This window comes from Scyliorhinus canicula, chromosome 16 (assembly GCF_902713615.1).
Source record: "Scyliorhinus canicula chromosome 16, sScyCan1.1, whole genome shotgun sequence".
Classification (NCBI taxonomy): domain Eukaryota; kingdom Metazoa; phylum Chordata; class Chondrichthyes; order Carcharhiniformes; family Scyliorhinidae; genus Scyliorhinus; species Scyliorhinus canicula.
Genome location: NC_052161.1, coordinates 144041593 through 144059044, shown reverse-complemented (window position 1 = coordinate 144059044; position 17452 = coordinate 144041593). Strand labels below are relative to the sequence as shown.

The 17452-nt window shown below is 50.3% G+C and overlaps 1 protein-coding gene across 1 annotated transcript; it reads left to right on the top strand.

Moving 5' to 3' along the window:
• The first annotated feature begins 15175 nt into the window (after positions 1–15175).
• On the top strand, positions 15176–17185 carry fam43b (family with sequence similarity 43 member B). Its single transcript, XM_038821430.1, has 2 exons — positions 15176–15521; positions 15567–17185. The coding sequence occupies exon 2, from the start codon at positions 15713–15715 to the stop codon at positions 16697–16699; it is 987 nt and encodes a 328-aa protein (XP_038677358.1). The 5' UTR covers positions 15176–15521; positions 15567–15712; the 3' UTR covers positions 16700–17185.
• Positions 17186–17452: the final 267 nt, after the last annotated feature.

The window sequence follows — 17452 nt, the reverse complement described above, 5'->3', positions numbered from 1 at the left end:
GTGTTTTCCGTGTACGCTCTGTGGAAACCGGAGTTTTCCGTGTACGCTCTGTGGAAACCAGTGTTTTCCGTGTACGCTCTGCGGAAACCAGTGTTTTCTGTGTACTCTCCATGGAAACCAGTGTTTTCTGTGTACTCTCCATGGAAACCAGTGTTTTCCGTGTACGCTCTGTGGAAACCAGTGTTTTCTGTGTACTCTCCATGGAAACCAGTGTTTTCCGTGTACGCTCTGCGGAAACCAGGGTTTTCTGTGTACTCTCTGCGGAAACCAGTGTTTTCCATGTACGCTCTGTGGAAACCAGTGTTTTCCATGTACGCTCTGTGGAAACCAGTGTTTTCCGTGTACGCTATGGAAAACCAGTGTTTTCTGTCTACGCTCTGCGGAAACCAGTGTTTTCTGTGTACGCTCTGTGGAAACCAGTGTTTTCTGTGTACTCTCTGTGGAAACCAGTGTTTTCTGTGTACTCTCCGCGGGAACCAGAGTTTTCCAAGTACACTCTGTGGAAACCAGTGTTTTCCGTGTGTGCTCCATGAAAGCCAATGTTTTTCATGTATGCTCTGTGAAAACCAGTGTTATCTGTGTACCTCCTGTAGAATCCAGTGTTTTCCGTGTACGCTCTGCAGAAACCAGTGTTTTCCGTGTACTCTCCGCGTAAACCAGTGTTTCTGTGTACGCTCTGCAGAAACCAGTGTTCTCTGTGTGTGTTTTGCGGAAACCAGTGTTTTCCGTGTACTCTCCACGGAAACCAGTGTTTTCCGTGTACGCTGTGTGGAAACCAGTGTTTTCTTTTGTATAAATAATTTTTATTGAAATTTTTACAAAATACAAAATATAAACATCTCAACTCTATTAACGTACAACCGCGGTAACACCCCATAAACAATGCCCCCCAGCTTCAAGAGCAACTTCAAACAAAAGGAAGAAACAAAAACAAAGAAAAAGAGAAAAGAAAAAAAAACAAAGCAGAGAGATAGCACCCTCCACAAACCCTTGTGCACAGTTCTCTCTCCCCCCAATCCTTACCCCCCCCCCCCCCCCCTCCCGTCCCCCACCCCCGGGTTGCTGCTGTGTTTTCTGTGTACGCTGCGCGGGAACCAGTGTTTTCCGTGTACGCTCTGTGACCCCGAGGGACAGAGCTTCACTGTGACCCCGAGGGACAGAGCTTCACTGTGACCCCGAGGGACAGAGCTTCATCCACTCTGACCCCGAGGGACAGAGATTCACTGTGACCCCGAGGTACAGAGCTACACTGTGACCCCGGGGTACAGAGATTCACGGTGACCCCGAGGTACAGAGCTACACTGTGACCCCGGGGTACAGAGATTCACGGTGACCCCGAGGTACAGAGCTTCACTGTGACCCTGAGGTACAGAGCTTCACTGTGACCCTGAGGGACAGAGCTTCACTGTGACCCTGAGGTACAGAGCTTCACTGTGACCCTGAGGGACAGAGCTTCACTGTGACCCTGAGGTACAGAGCTACACTGTGACCCCGAGGGACAGAGATTCACTGTGACCCCGAGGGACAGAGATTCACTGTGACCCCGAGGTACAGAGCTTCACTGTGACCCCGAGGTACAGAGCTACACTGTGACCCTGAGGGACAGAGCTACACTGTAACCCCGAGGGACAGAGCTTCACTGTGACCCCGAGGGACAGAGCTTCACTGTGACCCTGAGGGACAGAGCTACACTGTAACCCCGAGGGACAGAGCTACACTGTGACCCCGAGGGACAGAGATTCACTGTGACCCTGAGGGACAGAGATTCACTGTGACCCTGAGGGACAGAGATTCACTGTGACCCCGAGGGACAGAGATTCACTGTGACCCCGAGGGACAGAGCTTCATCCACTCTGACCCCGAGGGACAGAGATTCACTGTGACCCCGAGGTACAGAGATTCACTGTGACCCCGAGGGACAGAGCTACACTGTGACCCCGAGGTACAGAGATTCACTGTGACCCCGAGGGACAGTGCTACACTGTGACCCCGAGGGACAGAGCTACACTGTGACCCCGAGGTACAGAGATTCACTGTGACCCCGAGGTACAGAGATTCACTGTGACCCCGAGGGACAGAGATTCACTGTGACCCCGAGGGACAGAGATTCACTGTGACCCCGAGGGACAGTGCTACACTGTGACCCCGAGGGACAGAGCTACACTGTGACCCCGAGGTACAGAGATTCACTGTGACCCCGAGGTACAGAGATTCACTGTGACCCCGAGGGACAGAGATTCACTGTGACCCCGAGGGACAGAGCCTCACTGTGACCCCGAGGGACAGAGATTCACTGTGACCCCGAGGTACAGAGCCTCACTGTGACCCCGAGGGACAGAGCTTCACTGTGACCCCGACGTACAGAGCTACACTGTGACCCCGAGGGACAGAGATTCACTGTGACCCCGAGGGACAGAGCCTCACTGTGACCCCGAGGGACAGAGCTTCACTGTGACCCCGAGGGACAGAGCTACACTGTGACCCCGAGGGACAGAGCTTCATCCACTCTGACCCCGAGGGACAGAGATTCACTGTGACCCCGGGGGACAGAGCTTCACTGTGACCCCGAGGTACAGAGCTACACTGTGACCCCGAGGTACAGAGCTTCACTGTGACCCCGAGGGACAGAGCTACACTGTGACCCCGAGGTACAGAGCCTCACTGTGACCCCGAGGTACAGAGATTCACTGTGACCCCGAGGTACAGAGATTCACTGTGACCCTGAGGGACAGAGATTCACTGTGACCCCGAGGGACAGAGCTACACTGTGACCCCGAGGGACAGAGCTTCACGGTGACCCCGAGGGACAGAGATTCACTGTGACCCCGAGGTACAGAGATTCACGGTGACCCCGAGGGACAGAGATTCACTGTGACCCCGAGGTACAGAGCTACACTGTGACCCCGAGGGACAGAGATTCACTGTGACCCCGAGGGACAGAGATTCACTGTGACCCTGAGGGACAGTGCTACACTGTGACCCCGAGGGACAGAGCCTCACTGTGACCCCGAGGTACAGAGATTCACGGTGACCCCGAGGGACAGAGCTTCACTGTGACCCCGAGGGACAGAGATTCACTGTGACCCCGAGGGACAGAGCTACACTGTGACCCTGAGGGACAGAGCTTCACTGTGACCCCGAGGGACAGAGCTACACTGTGACCCCGAGGGACAGAGCTTCACTGTGACCCCGAGGGACAGAGATTCACTGTGACCCCGAGGGACAGAGCTTCACTGTGACCCCGAGGGACAGAGCCTCACTGTGACCCCGAGGTACAGAGCTACACTGTGACCCCGAGGGACAGAGCTTCATCCACTCTGACCCCGAGGGACAGAGATTCACTGTGACCCCGAGGTACAGAGCTACACTGTGACCCCGGGGTACAGAGATTCACGGTGACCCCGAGGTACAGAGCTTCACTGTGACCCTGAGGTACAGAGCTACACTGTGACCCCGAGGGACAGAGATTCACTGTGACCCCGAGGGACAGAGATTCACTGTGACCCCGAGGTACAGAGCTTCACTGTGACCCCGAGGTACAGAGCTACACTGTGACCCTGAGGGACAGAGCTACACTGTAACCCCGAGGGACAGAGCTTCACTGTGACCCCGAGGGACAGAGCTACACTGTGACCCCGAGGGACAGAGCTTCACTGTGACCCCGAGGGACAGAGCTACACTGTGACCCCGAGGGACAGAGATTCACTGTGACCCTGAGGGACAGAGATTCACTGTGACCCTGAGGGACAGAGATTCACTGTGACCCCGAGGGACAGAGATTCACTGTGACCCCGAGGGACAGAGCTTCATCCACTCTGACCCCGAGGGACAGAGATTCACTGTGACCCCGAGGTACAGAGATTCACTGTGACCCCGAGGGACAGAGCTACACTGTGACCCCGAGGTACAGAGATTCACTGTGACCCCGAGGGACAGAGCTTCATCCACTCTGACCCCGAGGGACAGAGATTCACTGTGACCCCGAGGTACAGAGATTCACTGTGACCCCGAGGGACAGAGCTACACTGTGACCCCGAGGGACAGAGCTACACTGTGACCCCGAGGTACAGAGATTCACTGTGACCCCGAGGTACAGAGATTCACTGTGACCCCGAGGGACAGAGATTCACTGTGACCCCGAGGGACAGAGATTCACTGTGACCCCGAGGGACAGTGCTACACTGTGACCCCGAGGGACAGAGCTACACTGTGACCCCGAGGTACAGAGATTCACTGTGACCCCGAGGGACAGAGCTACACTGTGACCCCGAGGTACAGAGATTCACTGTGACCCCGAGGGACAGAGCTTCATCCACTCTGACCCCGAGGGACAGAGATTCACTGTGACCCCGAGGTACAGAGATTCACTGTGACCCCGAGGGACAGAGCTACACTGTGACCCCGAGGGACAGAGCTACACTGTGACCCCGAGGTACAGAGATTCACTGTGACCCCGAGGTACAGAGATTCACTGTGACCCCGAGGGACAGAGATTCACTGTGACCCCGAGGGACAGAGCCTCACTGTGACCCCGAGGAACAGAGCTTCACTGTGACCCCTGGGGACAGAGCTTCACTGTGACCCCGAGGGACAGAGATTCACTGTGACCCTGAGGGACAGAGATTCACTGTGACCCCGAGGGACAGAGATTCACTGTGACCCCGAGGGACAGAGCTTCATCCACTCTGACCCCGAGGGACAGAGATTCACTGTGACCCCGAGGTACAGAGATTCACTGTGACCCCGAGGGGCAGAGCTACACTGTGACCCCGAGGTACAGAGATTCACTGTGACCCCGAGGGACAGTGCTACACTGTGACCCCGAGGGACAGAGCTACACTGTGACCCCGAGGTACAGAGATTCACTGTGACCCCGAGGTACAGAGATTCACTGTGACCCCGAGGGACAGAGATTCACTGTGACCCCGAGGTACAGAGATTCACTGTGACCCCGAGGGACAGAGATTCACTGTGACCCCGAGGTACAGAGATTCACTGTGACCCCGAGGGACAGTGCTACACTGTGACCCCGAGGGACAGAGCTACACTGTGACCCCGAGGTACAGAGATTCACTGTGACCCCGAGGTACAGAGCTTCACTGTGACCCTGAGGTACAGAGCTACACTCTGACCCCGAGGTACAGAGCTTCACTGTGACCCCGACGTACAGAGATTCACTGTGACCCCGAGGGACAGAGATTCACTGTGACCCCGAGGGACAGAGATTCACTGTGACCCCGAGGTACAGAGATTCACTGTGACCCCGAGGTACAGAGATTCACTGTGACCCCGAGGGACAGAGATTCACTGTGACCCCGAGGGACAGAGATTCACTGTGACCCCGAGGGACAGTGCTACACTGTGACCCCGAGGGACAGAGCTACACTGTGACCCCGAGGTACAGAGATTCACTGTGACCCCGAGGGACAGAGCTACACTGTGACCCCGAGGTACAGAGATTCACTGTGACCCCGAGGGACAGAGCTTCATCCACTCTGACCCCGAGGGACAGAGATTCACTGTGACCCCGAGGTACAGAGATTCACTGTGACCCCGAGGGACAGAGCTACACTGTGACCCCGAGGGACAGAGCTACACTGTGACCCCGAGGTACAGAGATTCACTGTGACCCCGAGGTACAGAGATTCACTGTGACCCCGAGGGACAGAGATTCACTGTGACCCCGAGGGACAGAGCCTCACTGTGACCCCGAGGAACAGAGCTTCACTGTGACCCCTGGGGACAGAGCTTCACTGTGACCCCGAGGGACAGAGATTCACTGTGACCCTGAGGGACAGAGATTCACTGTGACCCCGAGGGACAGAGATTCACTGTGACCCCGAGGGACAGAGCTTCATCCACTCTGACCCCGAGGGACAGAGATTCACTGTGACCCCGAGGTACAGAGATTCACTGTGACCCCGAGGGGCAGAGCTACACTGTGACCCCGAGGTACAGAGATTCACTGTGACCCCGAGGGACAGTGCTACACTGTGACCCCGAGGGACAGAGCTACACTGTGACCCCGAGGTACAGAGATTCACTGTGACCCCGAGGTACAGAGATTCACTGTGACCCCGAGGGACAGAGATTCACTGTGACCCCGAGGTACAGAGATTCACTGTGACCCCGAGGGACAGAGATTCACTGTGACCCCGAGGTACAGAGATTCACTGTGACCCCGAGGGACAGTGCTACACTGTGACCCCGAGGGACAGAGCTACACTGTGACCCCGAGGTACAGAGATTCACTGTGACCCCGAGGTACAGAGCTTCACTGTGACCCTGAGGTACAGAGCTACACTCTGACCCCGAGGTACAGAGCTTCACTGTGACCCCGACGTACAGAGATTCACTGTGACCCCGAGGGACAGAGATTCACTGTGACCCCGAGGGACAGAGATTCACTGTGACCCCGAGGTACAGAGCTTCATCCACTCTGACCCCGAGGGACAGAGCTTCACTGTTAACCCGGGGGACAGAGCTTCATCCACTCTGACCCCGAGGTACAGAGCTTCATCAGCTGCAAAAGCACTTTTCTTCTGTTTTAAATATATGCCTGGCTCTTCAAACCTCCTGAGGACCTCCTCCATGTTTGCCCCATGTTCTTCCAGAGACGCACCTGTTACTAACACATCATCGAAGTTTACCAGCACTTTGGGGATTCCTTGTTACAGATCCTCCATAATTCGCTGTAAAATAGCACAGGCTAACGAAACACCAAATGACAATCGAGCGCACTGATAAACCCTTGTGGGTATTAATTGTAACTAACATTCTGGAATCTTTCTCTGCCTCCAGCTGTTGAAAGGCATGACTTAGGACTAGCTGAGTATATTTGAGGCCCCTGCTGATGTTGCATGCAGGGTCTCTCTCCTTAATGACTGGCATTATTTCAGTTTACTGTTAGTTTGTCACACCGCAGATGCTCACAGTGAGGTCTGGTTTCAGGACCCACTTGTCTCTGGAATACCTCCTGATATTTACGGAGAGGTTGTTGGAATTTCCCACCTTGGACACTAACTATGTCCAGCCAGTTCAGTTTTATTTGTTTTAGCCAGTCCGAGCCCATGAAACTGTCCCTCAGTCACCCTGATGAGTAGCGGAGCTGACTGGTTCCTATGAGATACAGGTACAGAGTTTGTCCTCAATTTTATTCTTGTGTCTCACGGTACTTTGGGGCCTCACGGGGCCTCACGGTAGCATGGTGGTTAACATCAATGCTTCACAGCTCCAGGGTCCCAGGTTCGATTCCTGGCTGGGTCACTGTCTGTGTGGAGTCTGCACGTCCTCCCCGTGTGTGCGTGGGTTTCCTCCGGGTGCTCTGGTTTCCTCCCACAGTCCAAAGATGTGCGGGTTAGGTGGATTGGCCATGATAAATTGCCCGTAGTGTAAGATTAATGGGGGGATTGTTGGGTTACAGGTATACGGGTTACGTGGGTTTAAGTAGGGTGACCATTGCTCGGCACAACATCGAGGGCCGAAGGGCCTGTTCTGTGCTGTACATCTCCTTTCTGGAGATGTAGGAATGCTCTTTCACCTATGACGGTGGCTGCAGTACCAGTGTTGACCTCCATATTTAGCAAGCGGCCATTGACCGTTAAGACAATTTCAAAGGGAGGTAGCTTGTTGAGTTGGACCTGGTTGAGTGTATAAGCCTCAGGTCCCTCCTTTAGCTCCTCCACCATCTTATTTAGAGGGATTATTTAGAGGGATTGTTTTTATCGTTTGTAGTTTCACTCTACAGTTTACTTGAAGCTGCCCTTTTTTCCAGCATTTGAAGCAGATAAAATTCTTGCATTTCTCTTGGGAGTGGTTTCCCCCCCAGGCTAAAAGCCCGTCTCAGACCCTGATGCTGAACCATTCTTCTCAGACTCCATTGTGCCCGGACTCGGGCTGTTCCCAGTCGCAGCCAATATCCGCCAGAAGTGGTTCATCTCATTCTGCACACCTTCCAACTCACTAAGCTCAGCACACTCAGTCACTTTGGCCATCTCCACTGCTCTTTCCATGAAATATTGGTTTCAGCAAGCAGTTTCTTTTGGATATTGAGGCTGTTGATCCCACAAACCAAACGATCCCTCAAAATGTCCCCTAACGCAAGCCCGAACTCGCACTGCTCAGCCAGCTGTCGGGGTCTGACCATGAAGCCAGAGACACTCTCTCCTGGCTCCCCAATAACAGAGTGGAATTTTGGCATTTGCAAGATAATGGAATATTCGGGGGGGGGGGGTTGATAATGATCCTTAACTAAATTGACCGACTCAAAGTTTTTTGTGTCTGGAGCTTCGGATGATGTCAAACTCCTCACTGGACTGTAAGATTGTGAACAGCATTGCCATTATCTTGCCTCAGTCATTATTTTGTTTGCCATGGAACAAGCAATGCAGTCTTTCAATGCACTGCCTCAAATCTCGATTTTGGGGTTGAATGGTTTCATTTTCCCAAAGTGCGGCATCTCTAACGGAGTTTGTACCTTCTTCTTTTGGACTTGGAGTAATCACTCTCCTCCGGTTAGTCCTCGTCGCCAGTGTAACAACTCACGACGACTCAAGGTGGCAAGTAATGAACGAAATGATTTATTAACAAACGAGGAGTATGTTTTAGCAGCCCAACTATGCAAGTCCACTCCCAGCAACACCCTGACTCCAAATGACACCCTCCAGTCCCACCCACCAGGCCCAGGTTTGTGAGCTCGCACTCCAATGGCTCTAGCCTGGGCACGTGGCCTGCGAAGAATCATCCATTAAGGGGGCCTCACTTTGGTACATATTTAATCACAAATTTCTGTTATCACTTCTTATTCTGTTTCTCCAAGGGCTTTCAGAGGTTCTCTCATCATTTCATCTTCACTGAACTTTTCCTTGACTCAGTAATGTAAAGCGTTGTTTGTCTATTATTTGAGGACTCCCTCAGTTTGGATCAATATACTATTCACTTTTATATTCTGTCCGTCTTTTTCTGCTGCGTCCCTTTCAAACAATATTCCACCAGCTTTGTGCCCATTATCTGTTCTTATCCCTTTCAAGCTGACAAAGATTTCACTTTCTGATATTTACCTCTCATTTTGTTACTTTCTTTCCAGCTCCAATACTTCATCCCACGTCTCTGACACCATTTCTCTTTACCCTGTCTACATGTTTCTTTATTTACTTTTCAATTTCATCGTGTTTAGGTGCGTTCCTTTTCTTTCATCTTTCTTTCACCTTGCCAGGATCTCGTTTCTCATCCAACCTTGTCTCTTTCTCTTTTCTGTCTCAGTACGATTTCCTTTGCAGCATGTTCTCTATTATCTTTCATGTCTTTCCATTTGCTTTCAATTTCTGGTTCTGAAACCTCTGTTTATTCGGATTCTTCAATCCTGAGACAATCATACTTCTTTTTGACTTTTAAGAGTGAATGCCTCCCATTTTCTCATCCTTCAACATGTCAAGACTGAAATGGTTGAACATCTATTTATTTTTTGTATTTTCAGTTTCAACTTAATTTTTTGCCATAACGAGACAATGATCTGAGTTTATATCCCCCTGGGATACATTGAAAAATGTTGTTTCAGCATCACATCATCTATTTGATTTCTATACACATCGCCTAGTCTTTCCGGTTGTTTAAAGAAGGTTTTTGTCCCCATTAGATCATTTTCTTGTAAAAATTATATCATCCTCTCTACTCTTTCATTTCTCAACCTGAGGCCATATTGACTGACTTGCGATCTCAATATTCTCCACCAGTTTTAGCACTTTGCTCACTCATTACAATTACCACTTCAGTTGATTTGATTTGATCATAACACATCAAGATGTCACCAAAAAATGCCTCTATTTCCTGCTCAGATATAAACTGCATGAAAACGAAATCAAAAGGCTTTCCTTCAATTTTAATCATGATCACTCATCCGGAGATTGGCCAGTAACCTTGAACTAATCTCTTATATCTTTTATTTTACTGGGATTCTGACACTCTTTCTGTGTTTCTCACCCGCACGGTAGCACAGCGGTTAGCACTGTTGCTTCACATCGCCAGAGTCACAGGTTCGACTCCCGGCTTCGGTCACTGTCTGCGCGGAGTCTACACGTTCACCCCGTGCTTGCGTAGGTTTCCTCCGGGTGCTCTGGTTTCCTCCCACAAGTCCCAAAAGATGTGCTGTTTAAGGGCAGCACGGTGGCGCAGTGGTTAGCATTGCTACCTCATGGCACCGAGGTCCGAGGTTCGATCCCAGCTTTGGGTCACTGTCCGTGTGGAGTTTGCACATTCTCCTCAAGTTTGCGTGGGTTTTGCCCCCACAACACAAAAGATGTGCAGGGTAGGTGAATTGGTCATGCTTTCAAGTGTCAGTTGAAAGGAATTCAACTGACCACGGCATGTTCCTGTGAGGAAGAAGGATAAATATGGCAAATTTCAGGAACCTTGGATAACAAGGGATATTGTAGGCCTCGTCAAAAAGAAAAAGGAGGCATTTGTCAGGGCTAAAAGGCTGGGAACAGATGAAGCCTGTGAGGAATATAAGGAAAGTAGGAAGGAACTTAAGCAAGGAGTCAGGAGGGCTAGAAGGGGTCATGGAAAGTCATTGGCAAATAGGATTATGGAAAATCACAAGGCTTTTTACACGTACATAAAAAGCAAGAGGGTAGCCAGGAAAAGGGTTGGCCCACTGAAGGATCGGCAAGGGAATCTATGTGTGGAGTCAGAGGAAATGGGTGAGGTACTAAATGAATACTTTGCATCAGTATTCACCAAAGAGAAGGAATTGGTGGATATTGAGTCTGGAGAAGGATGTGTAGATAGTCTGGGTCACATTGAGATCCAAAAAGACCAGGTGTTGGGCGTCTTGAAAAATATTAAGGTAGATAAGTCCCCAGGGCCTGATGGGATCTATCCCAGAATACTGAAGGAGGCTAGAGAGGAAATTGCTGAGGCCTTGACAGAAATCTTTGGATCCTCACTGTCTTCAGGTGATGTCCCGGAGGACTGGAGAATAGCAAATGTTGTTCCTTTGTTTAAGAAGGGTAACAAGGATAATCCAGAGAACTACAGGCCGATGAGCCTTACGTCGGTGGTAGGGAAATTACTGGAGAGAATTCTTCGAGACAGGATCTACTCCCATTTGGAAGTAAATGGACGTATTAGTGAGAGGCAGTATGGTTTTGTGAAGGGGAGGTCGTGTCTCGCTAACTTGATAGAGTTTTTCGAAGAGGTCACAAAGATGATTGATGCAGGTAGGGCAGTGGATGTTGTCTATATGGACTTCAGTAAGGCCTTTGACAAGGTCCCTCATGGTAGACTGGTACAAAAGGTGAAGTCACACGGGATCGGGGGTGAGCTGGCAAGGTGGATACAGAACTGGCTAGGTCATAGAAGGCAGAGAGTAGCAATGGAAGGGTGCTTTTCTATTTGGAGGGCTGTGACTACTGGTGTTCCACAGGGATCAGTACTGGGACCTTTGCTGTTCGTAGTATATATAAATTATTTGGAGGAAAATGTAACTGGCCTGATTAGTAAGTTTGCAGACGACACAAAGGTTGGTGAAATTGCGGATAGCGATGAGGACTGTCAGAGGATACAGCAGGATTTAGATCATTTGGAGACTTGGGCGGAGAGATGGCAGATGGAGTTTAATCCGGACAAATGTGAGTTAATGCATTTTGGAAGGTCTAATGCAGGTAGGGAATATACAGTGAATGGTAGAACCCTCAAGAGTATTGACAGTCAGAGAGATCTAGGTGTACAGGCCCACAGGTCACTGAAAGGGGCAACACATGTGGAGAAGGTAGTCAAGAAGGCATACGGCATGCTTGCCTTCATTGGCCGGGGCATTGAGTATAAGAATTGACAATCATGTTGCAGCTGTATAGAACCTTAGTTAGGCCACACTTGGAGTATAGTGTTCAATTCTGGTCGCCACACTACCAGAAGGACGTGGAGGCTTTAGAGAGGGTGCAGAAGAGATTTACCAGGATATTGCCTGGTATGGAGGGCATTAGCTATGAGGAGCGGTTGAATAAACTCGGTTTGTTCTCACTGGAACAACGGAGGTTGAGGGGCGACCTGATAGAGGTCTACAAAATTATGAGGGGCATAGACAGAGTGGATCGTCAGAGGCTTTTTCCCAGGGTAGAGGGGTCAATTACTAGGGTGCATAGGTTTAAGGTGCGAGGGGCAAGGTTTAGAGGAGATGTACGAGGTAAGCTTTTACACAGAGGGTAGTGGGTGCCTGGAACTCGCTGCCGGAGGAGGTGGTGGAAGCAGGGACGATAGTTACATTTAAAGGGCATCTTGACAAATACATGAATGGGATGGGAATAGAGGGATACGGACCCAGGAAGTGTGGAAGATTGTAGTTTAGTCGGGCAGCATCGTCGGCACGGGCTTGGAGGGCCGAAGGGCCTGTTCCTGTGCTGTACTTTTCTTTGTTCTTTGTTCTTTGTACATTGCCCCTTAATTGGAAAAAAAGAATTGGGTGCTCTAAGTTTATATATTTTTTTTAAAGATGTGCTGTTAGGTGAATTGGACATTCTGAATTCACCCTCAGCATACCCAAACAGGCGCCGGAATGTGGCGACTAGGGGTTTTTCATGGTAACTTAATTGCAGTGTTAATGTAAGCCTGCTTGTGACAATAATAAAGATTATTATGTCATTCTTCTTTACCAGATTCGAACCGTATTACTTCTGCAAGTCCAAGTGAGTCAATACAGTGTCTATCTTGTACAGTTATCAAGCTTCCCTACCTGATCTAAAAGTTGAAGATTCGGGCACACAGAAGATTCTGTTGGAAGTAGTGACAGGGAGAGAAGTCATTGCCCAATGAAGTAACCAACACACATATGACAAAGTTAACCTAAGCTGGCAAGAGAGGTTTGCTTCTGAACCTATCCATTCAGTGGAAGAGGAAGCTTCTGGAGAATTGGAACATGGAATATAGGAATAGGGACATGTCAATTTCACATTGACAACAATGGTTTGCAATTACACTTTCAACATCAATGTTACTTCTAAAAGCTGTTAAACCAAAAATGATCAGTTTCTTCTCCCTTAATTTCCAAAATATTTTTGAACAACCATTTTGTAGACTAAATAAAAGACTCCAACACACAACCAGCCCGAATATATGTACATGTTGCTCGATGCTCCACAGGGGAGTTAAAAAGCAACATTTAACACTGAGCCACATGAGGATATATTAGGGCAGGTAACTAAAAACTTGGTCAAAGAGATCAATTTTAAACAATAACATAAGGGAAGAGAAGGATGGAGAAAGAGGGAGGTTAAGGGAGAAATTTCCAGAAGGTACAGTTGCCAATGAGGGTAGCACGGTAGCACAGTGGTTAGCACTGATGCTTCAGAGCTTCAGGGTCCCAGATTTGATTCCCAGCTTGGGGTGACTGTGCGGAGTCTGCACATTCTCCCCACGTCTGTGTGGGTTTCCTCCGTGTGCTCCGGTTTCCTCCCACAAAGTCCCAAAAGACGTCCTATTAGATAATTGGACATTCTGAATTCTCCCTCTGTGTACCCGAACAGGTGCCGGAATGTGGCGACTAGGGGCTTTTCACAGTAACTTCATTGCAGTGTTAATGTGACAATGTGACAGTGTAATTTGTGACAATAATATAGATTATTATTATTATACAATGTTCAAATCAGGAATGTTCAGGAGGCTAGAATTAGAGATGCTCAGAGATCTTGGAAGAGTGATGGGAAACGGGCTAGTGAGTGGGCCACATGACTGTCCCTCCGTCATCTCAGGCCGCCGCAAGATTGTTCACTAACTATGACCCTTGAATTAGATTGAATATATTTAATACACGTTGGACATTTCATAATGTGTCAGAGAAAATGCTTAATCATTCTTCCGTTAATAAAACTGTTGTCAACATCAAGTGGGGAAACAAAATAAATATTTATGCTTGATTGGACACAGAGGGAGTGCACAGCTCTCAGTGCAGTGAGCAATCAGCTCGCACCTCACTTCACTCGCTCTCGCTTTATATGCAAATTGCTTCAGTCAAACCGATAGGAAAACAACTACATGATGGAAACAAGCCGAATGTGGCACTTCAGGGTGTGGGAAACGGTCAACAAAATGTCTGGTGGCCACATTCAGAACCCAGGTGGGCTGCATGTGGTGCCTGGGTGGCTGGTTGCCCATCACTGTTTTGGAGTGCTGTGGGGCAGATACAGAGACAGGGAGACAGGAGGCCACAGCGGAACCTGAAAGCAATAATGAAAATATGAAATCAAGTTGTTCCTTGACTGGCAGCTGAAGGGAGCAAGCGCAGGGTCAGCAGTATTGGGTCAGGGGGAAGGAACATGAGCTCAAATGTATGTAGATGGACTAAGCCTCAATGACAACAGTCAAGGTCAGAGATAACAGAGGTGTGGGCGAGGCTTTGGCAGCAAGTGAGCAGGTGCTGGGATACATTCTGAGGTGGAAATAAATAAATACAAACGATTAGCAGGTGTACAATATTACCGGCAATATTTTATTCTGGTAAAGTCTTGTTTACAATATCTCATTTGGAAAGAGCTCAAGGTTGAAACCTCTGATTCCCGTACCAGCCTCCCCGAACAGGCGCCGGAATGTGGCGACTAGGGGCGTTTCACAGTAACTTCACTGAAGCCCACTTGTGACAATAAGCGATATTCATTCATTCATCATGTTAACCTTGACCAGGAATGACCCAATCCAGGCAGCAAAGAATCTGATTAGAAACCTGGTCCCGATTTGCAACCTCACATTAAACTGATCCCACCTGGAAGGAATATATTGAGCATCAACAGTGGAATTTCTAGTTTTTAATTAACTCTAGTCAGACACCCCCCCCCCCCCCCCCCCCGCCCCCCTCCACCACCCACTTCATGAAACATGAACATCGAGATTATCACCTCAAATCACAATTGTGAAATAGAGTTGATTTAAATAGATTTTGGCCTTTCTACGAGTTTGTACTGTAAATTCTATGAAACAGCTATGAAAAGCTGCCTTTCATTATTACATTGTCGGTAAAAGTTCTTTTGAAAAGAAGTGGTCCAACTTTTCGCAGCCCCTGTGCGGTCTGCCTGTGATGAACGGGAGTGAGGGTGAGGAGCAGAGACCCGCAGCTCTGCCATCCCCACACTGGCACAGGAAACTGGCATTGGCGTCATTGCCCAGTGAGTGGCTGCAATCCGGGAGGCGGGATTCTGCCTCATTCTGTCACAGGCTCTGTGCAGCTCGCCATCAGCTCGGCAAAGCAGCTCCACATCCCAGACCCTCCACATCCCAGTCTCTGGGTAAGCAGCTCCACATCCCAGACCCTCCACATCCCAGTCTCCGGCAAAGCAGCTTCCACCTCCCAGACCCTCCACATCCCAGTCTCCGGCAAAGCAACTTCCACATCCCAGTCTCCGGCAAAGCAGCTTCCACCTCCCAGACCCTCCACATCCCAGTCTCCGGCAAAGCAGCTTCCACATCCCAGTCTCTGGGTAAGCAGCTTCCACATCCCAGACCCTCCACATCCCAGTCTCCGGCAAAGCAGCTTCCACATCCCAGTCTCTGGGTAAGCAGCTTCCACATCCCAGACCCTCCACATCCCAGTCTCCGGCAAAGCAGCTCCACATCCCAGACCCTCCACATCCCAGTCTCCGGCAAAGCAGCTCCACATCCCAGACCCTCCCGATCCCAGACCCCCCGATCCCAGACCCTCCCGATCCCAGACCCTCCCGATCCCAGCACCATGTTACCCTGGAGAAGGAGTAAGTTTGTTTTGGTGGAAGAGGAGAGGAATTGGAAAGCAAAGAGTTTGTCTGGGGGTCTGAGCTATTCCTCGCTGCTGTCCTCGCTGCTGCGGGCTTGCCCGGAGCTGTGGGCCGAATGCTCGCTCGACAGACTGGGCAATATGTTCAGGAGCAAACGGCAGAAGCTGGAGCTGACCAGGGAGGATCCCAGTTATACTGTCTGGTACCTGGGCAACGCCGTCACCTTCGCTGCCAAAGGGGACGGCTGCACGGACGAGGCTGTGGGCAGGATTTGGGCAAAGTGTGAACAGGGCACAGCGGGCACTAAGATGAAACTGACCATTGGTCCCCATGGCATCCGGATGAACCAGGCGGAACACAAATGCAGACAAACTGGGCACCTGTACCTCTTGCACAGGATCACTTACTGCGGGGCGGACAGTCACCATCCCAAAGTACTGACCTGGGTTTACCGGCACCAGGTGAGGAACAAGGCGGTGGTACTGCGGTGCCACGCGGTGCTGGTACCCAAGGTAGGCAGAGCCAGGGCCATGGCATTGCTGCTGGAGGAGACTGCCACCTCGGCCTTCAATCACTTCAAGAGACTCAAGAGGCAGGACGACGCCCGCCACCGGCAGCAGCAGCGACTGGGTCCGTGCATTGTACCCCTCACCCCCATGCGGAGGGTCCTGAACAGCCAGTGTCCCTACCGACCCCCGGCGGAGAGGGGCAGGAGCGCGCCCCCCCTCAGCTCCATCGCTGAGGATGTGCTGGGGGAGGAGGAGGAAGAGGAGAGGGGCTGCGGCCAAATGTTTAACAGCAACCGCTCCGAGCCTGACATCTGCCAAATCTCCCAGCAGATCAGCTCCTGCAGCATTGGGAAGAAGCTAACATCCCTGAGGCACAAGGCTAACATGTGCAGACTGTTACCAGGAGAGAGCACTGAGGGTGAGCTGCTGGAACAATGTGTGTGTGTGTGTCCCTAAATCCACACTGCACCGCCCACCCTGACTGTCAATCCGCTGTATGCTCTCCCCTCAACACACAGTCTGTCTAATCTCCAGCCTGCGCCCACTCAACATGTCCCAGAGTTTAACACTCAACCAGCATCGCCACCCATCCCATTTCCAAATGCTGCCTCTGCAATCTCGGAATCAATCATCCTGCTCGCTTTCCCCGAAATCTGGGACATCCCTTCGCAACAACCGATTTATCAACATCAAACATTCCAACTGGACAAAGCTGGCAACATTCTGTACAAACGGAGCTAACACCGGACCCAGTCAGAGAGACATTTAGTAGTTCCACAAACTGAGAGCTTCTATTGAAAGTGATAATCACTCAGGAGTATATTGTATATATAAATATATGTGTGTGTGTCTGTATGAGTGTGTGAGTGTGCCTGTGTGTGTGTTGAAATGTGTGTGTGTCCGTGTGTGTGTCTGTCTGCGTGTGCGTTCATGTGTGTGTGTGTGAATGTGTGTTGATGTGAGTGTGTTTGTTGATGTGTGTGTATGTGTGTGTGTGTATGAGTGTGTGTGTGTCTGTTGATGTGAGTGTGTGAGTATGTGCGTGTGTGGATGTGTGTTGTGAGTGTGAGTGTGTATTTCTGTGTGTGTATTTGTGTGTGTGTGTATGAATGTGTATTTGTGTGTGTGTATGAGTGTGTATTTGTGTGTGTGTGTGAATTTGTGTGTGTATGAGTGTGTATTTGTGTGTGTGTTTGTGTGTGTGTGTGT